Source organism: Amphimedon queenslandica, unplaced genomic scaffold, assembly GCF_000090795.2.
Source record: "Amphimedon queenslandica unplaced genomic scaffold, v1.1 AMPQUscaffold_13455, whole genome shotgun sequence".
NCBI classification, from domain to species: Eukaryota; Metazoa; Porifera; class Demospongiae; order Haplosclerida; family Niphatidae; genus Amphimedon; species Amphimedon queenslandica.
The window spans coordinates 148,402-151,244 of NW_003546309.1; the positions used below are offsets into that span (position 1 = coordinate 148,402).

The 2,843-nt window shown below is 36.5% G+C and overlaps 1 protein-coding gene across 1 annotated transcript in view; it reads right to left on the reverse strand.

Moving 5' to 3' along the window:
* The window catches only part of LOC109581209 (receptor-type tyrosine-protein phosphatase alpha-like), a 5,152-nt gene extending 3,085 nt beyond the window's left edge, over positions 1 to 2,067 (reverse strand). The window contains exons 1-2 of the mRNA XM_019995111.1: positions 2,022 to 2,067; positions 1,719 to 1,859 (exon numbers count right to left, since the gene is read on the reverse strand). Of these exons, the coding sequence (XP_019850670.1) occupies positions 1,719 to 1,859; positions 2,022 to 2,067 (187 nt within the window). The remainder of the gene's footprint in view (positions 1 to 1,718; positions 1,860 to 2,021) is intronic.
* Between the last annotated feature and the right edge of the window lie 776 nt (positions 2,068 to 2,843).

The following is a 2,843-nucleotide window of genomic DNA, read 5'->3' on the forward strand; positions in this document are numbered from 1 at the left end:
GTTGTAGTGGACTGATGAAGGACCAACAGAGACTGTCTCATTCACTGATGATAACTGGGGACAAGATGGAGTATAGGAGATGGTGTAGTATGCTACATAGTTGTCGCTACTGGGAATAGTCCAGTTCACTCTAATACCAGTGGTTGAGACATTAGATACTGAGAGACTAGTTACTGGACTAGGAACTACAACACATATCAATTACACTCTCTAAATCATAATAACTCACCATCAAATCTTAACACTCTTACTGTACTATTAACTGAAGGAAGATCTATATATGAGTACACACTGATGGTATAGGTACTCATTGGTGAGAGATCTGTTAGTACAATTTCCTCTTCATTGGTAGATACGACATTCCTGGTTACACCTCCAGTAGTATACTCAATCACATATCCATTAGTCTCTGATGAATTGGTCCAGTTCACTTTGATACTAGTAGCATTTAATATAAACCCTCTCACATTATTTGGAGGACCACTAGGAGCTAGAAAAGAGACAAAGGTATCTACTATTGATTAAAGTATAATCATACCATGTAACATCACAGATTGACTGTAGTTGACTCCTCCAATCATTGCTATACAGGTAACATTAACTGACACTCCCAGTGGATCAGGATATACCAGTAGTGTGTTGTTGTATGTAAGGACATCAATTGATGTATACATTGAGCTATTCTTCATCACTCCATTCACTAACCAGTAAACATCAGTTGAAGGATTTATAATATCAGTAGTTGTGAGACAATCAATATGATATTGAGTGTTATTGAGTTGTGTAATGGATGAGACTAGTGTCCAATTGATTGAATTAATAACTAGAAATACATCAACAATGTTACAAGTACATTAAAAGGTGCAGTAGCAACACCTGGTAAGGTCTGTACACTGATTGTACTAGCAGGTCCCAGTAATTGTTGATAGGCTCTGACTGTGATGCTATAAGTTGTTCCTCCTCTCAGTCCATTCAGTGTGATTGTATTATTACTACTTCCCTCCACCTGTACTGTCTGCACAGTGTCTGTGTCACTAGTGACATTGACTACATATCCATCAGCATCAGATGAATCAAGTGCAGTCCAATTGACAGTGATAGTGGTAGCTGTCTTGTTAACCTCAGTAAGAGAAGAGGGAGCAGTTGCTGGTACTAATATTATTGGTAACAAGAATTATTAGCATTCATTGACATTAATTACCTTTTATAGTTACATTACGTATTCTAATTGCAGCAGCACCAGGATGATCTGCTACCCTGCACTGATACATTTGATCTCCAGTGGTTGATTGACTGATTGATCCATTACTGACATTCATTCCATCCCATGTGATAGTAACTGTATAACTTATTTTGTTGGTACTACTAAACAACACAGTACCAGAGCAATTATTAGTAGAATCATAACATCTAGTGTAACTAGCCAGTGCAGTACTACCAATGCTCATACTAATACCATACTCGAAGTATCCAATTTTAGTACAATTCAGTTTGTATTCCTGAGGATATACTGTCATATCAGAAGGAAGATCAGCAACAGTAAATGAGTCTATTTCTGTAAATTCTACAAATGGAAATTATTACATCAGTAAGTGATTATAGTCTCCTCTTACTGAATATTTTAACAAAGATGATGGTAGTGTTAGGATCTGAACAATTAGTGGGTAGACAACACTTGTACCAGCCATCACCAGGTGCCAACAGAAATACATTTTTACTGTTTTGTATATGAACACTGAGACTAGCACCTGACCCAGTACTGCATTGAACATTTTGATTGTTACCACCATCACAAGGAACTGTTCCATTAGGACCAATCCATTCTCCATCATCCAGAATAGCACCAGGTAATACACACTCTAAAGGATTTAATCTGATGCTATAATCCCAAAAATAGGATCTATTAGGATAACAGATTCCATTATGCCTCAGGTAAATACCTATAAAACCTATACAGTTGTTATTATACACATCCAGTGTCTTACCTGAGGAAGGTGGACACGATTGACTAATAACTTCACTGACACTCAACAAGATAGCTGCTGTTACAACGAGTAACATTGCCATCTTTGTATAGATACTAGAATTGCTCTAGCTTTGAAGCACCCTTCAAAATAATGATTTTAAATGAAACAGGTAATGTAAACATAAACAATACTCCATTTAAGCTATAGCAACCAAAGCCTTGGTTGTTTTAAACTTGATGCACCATTGACTAGTTGATAAACACAGAAGGTTTATTTATGCTTACAAGATAGCTCTCCCTCCTTTTGTAAATGTGGTTATCCAAGTCACCGTTCTTTCCTCTCTCCTACTTTTTCTTTCTGTCCTGTTTTTGTGTAACAAATAAAAATCAGTTAAACTTGAAGCATGGCATCACATGCATGCTCTGCTTTTATGCACTATTTCTGTTAATGTATTCTGAAATTCTACAACAAACAAAGAACTATTATAATTATTTGCGAGTCTTCTAAATGAAATAATTAAAACTGAAAGTTCCCATAAGTCTCATTCATCTGAAGGTACGTGTCAATCACATCATATATGGAAGTATACTGCTCCTGTAAAGAGATAATATCATTAATACACTAGTACCCACTCATATATCTAGTATATACCAGTGTAGTCACAGCTCCTGGTTTACTCCTTCTCACAGCTTTAGTCACTTGAAACACATCCACTACACCTTCTGCCTTACACTGTTCTAGACCAATACTCACTGAACAATACACTCCTGAACGACTCACTGTATCACTACACACACACACAATAATCAATTACTCATCATTAGTCTATCAGTATAACTCTCTCTCTCTCTTACCTACAGTGTACCACTACTGGTC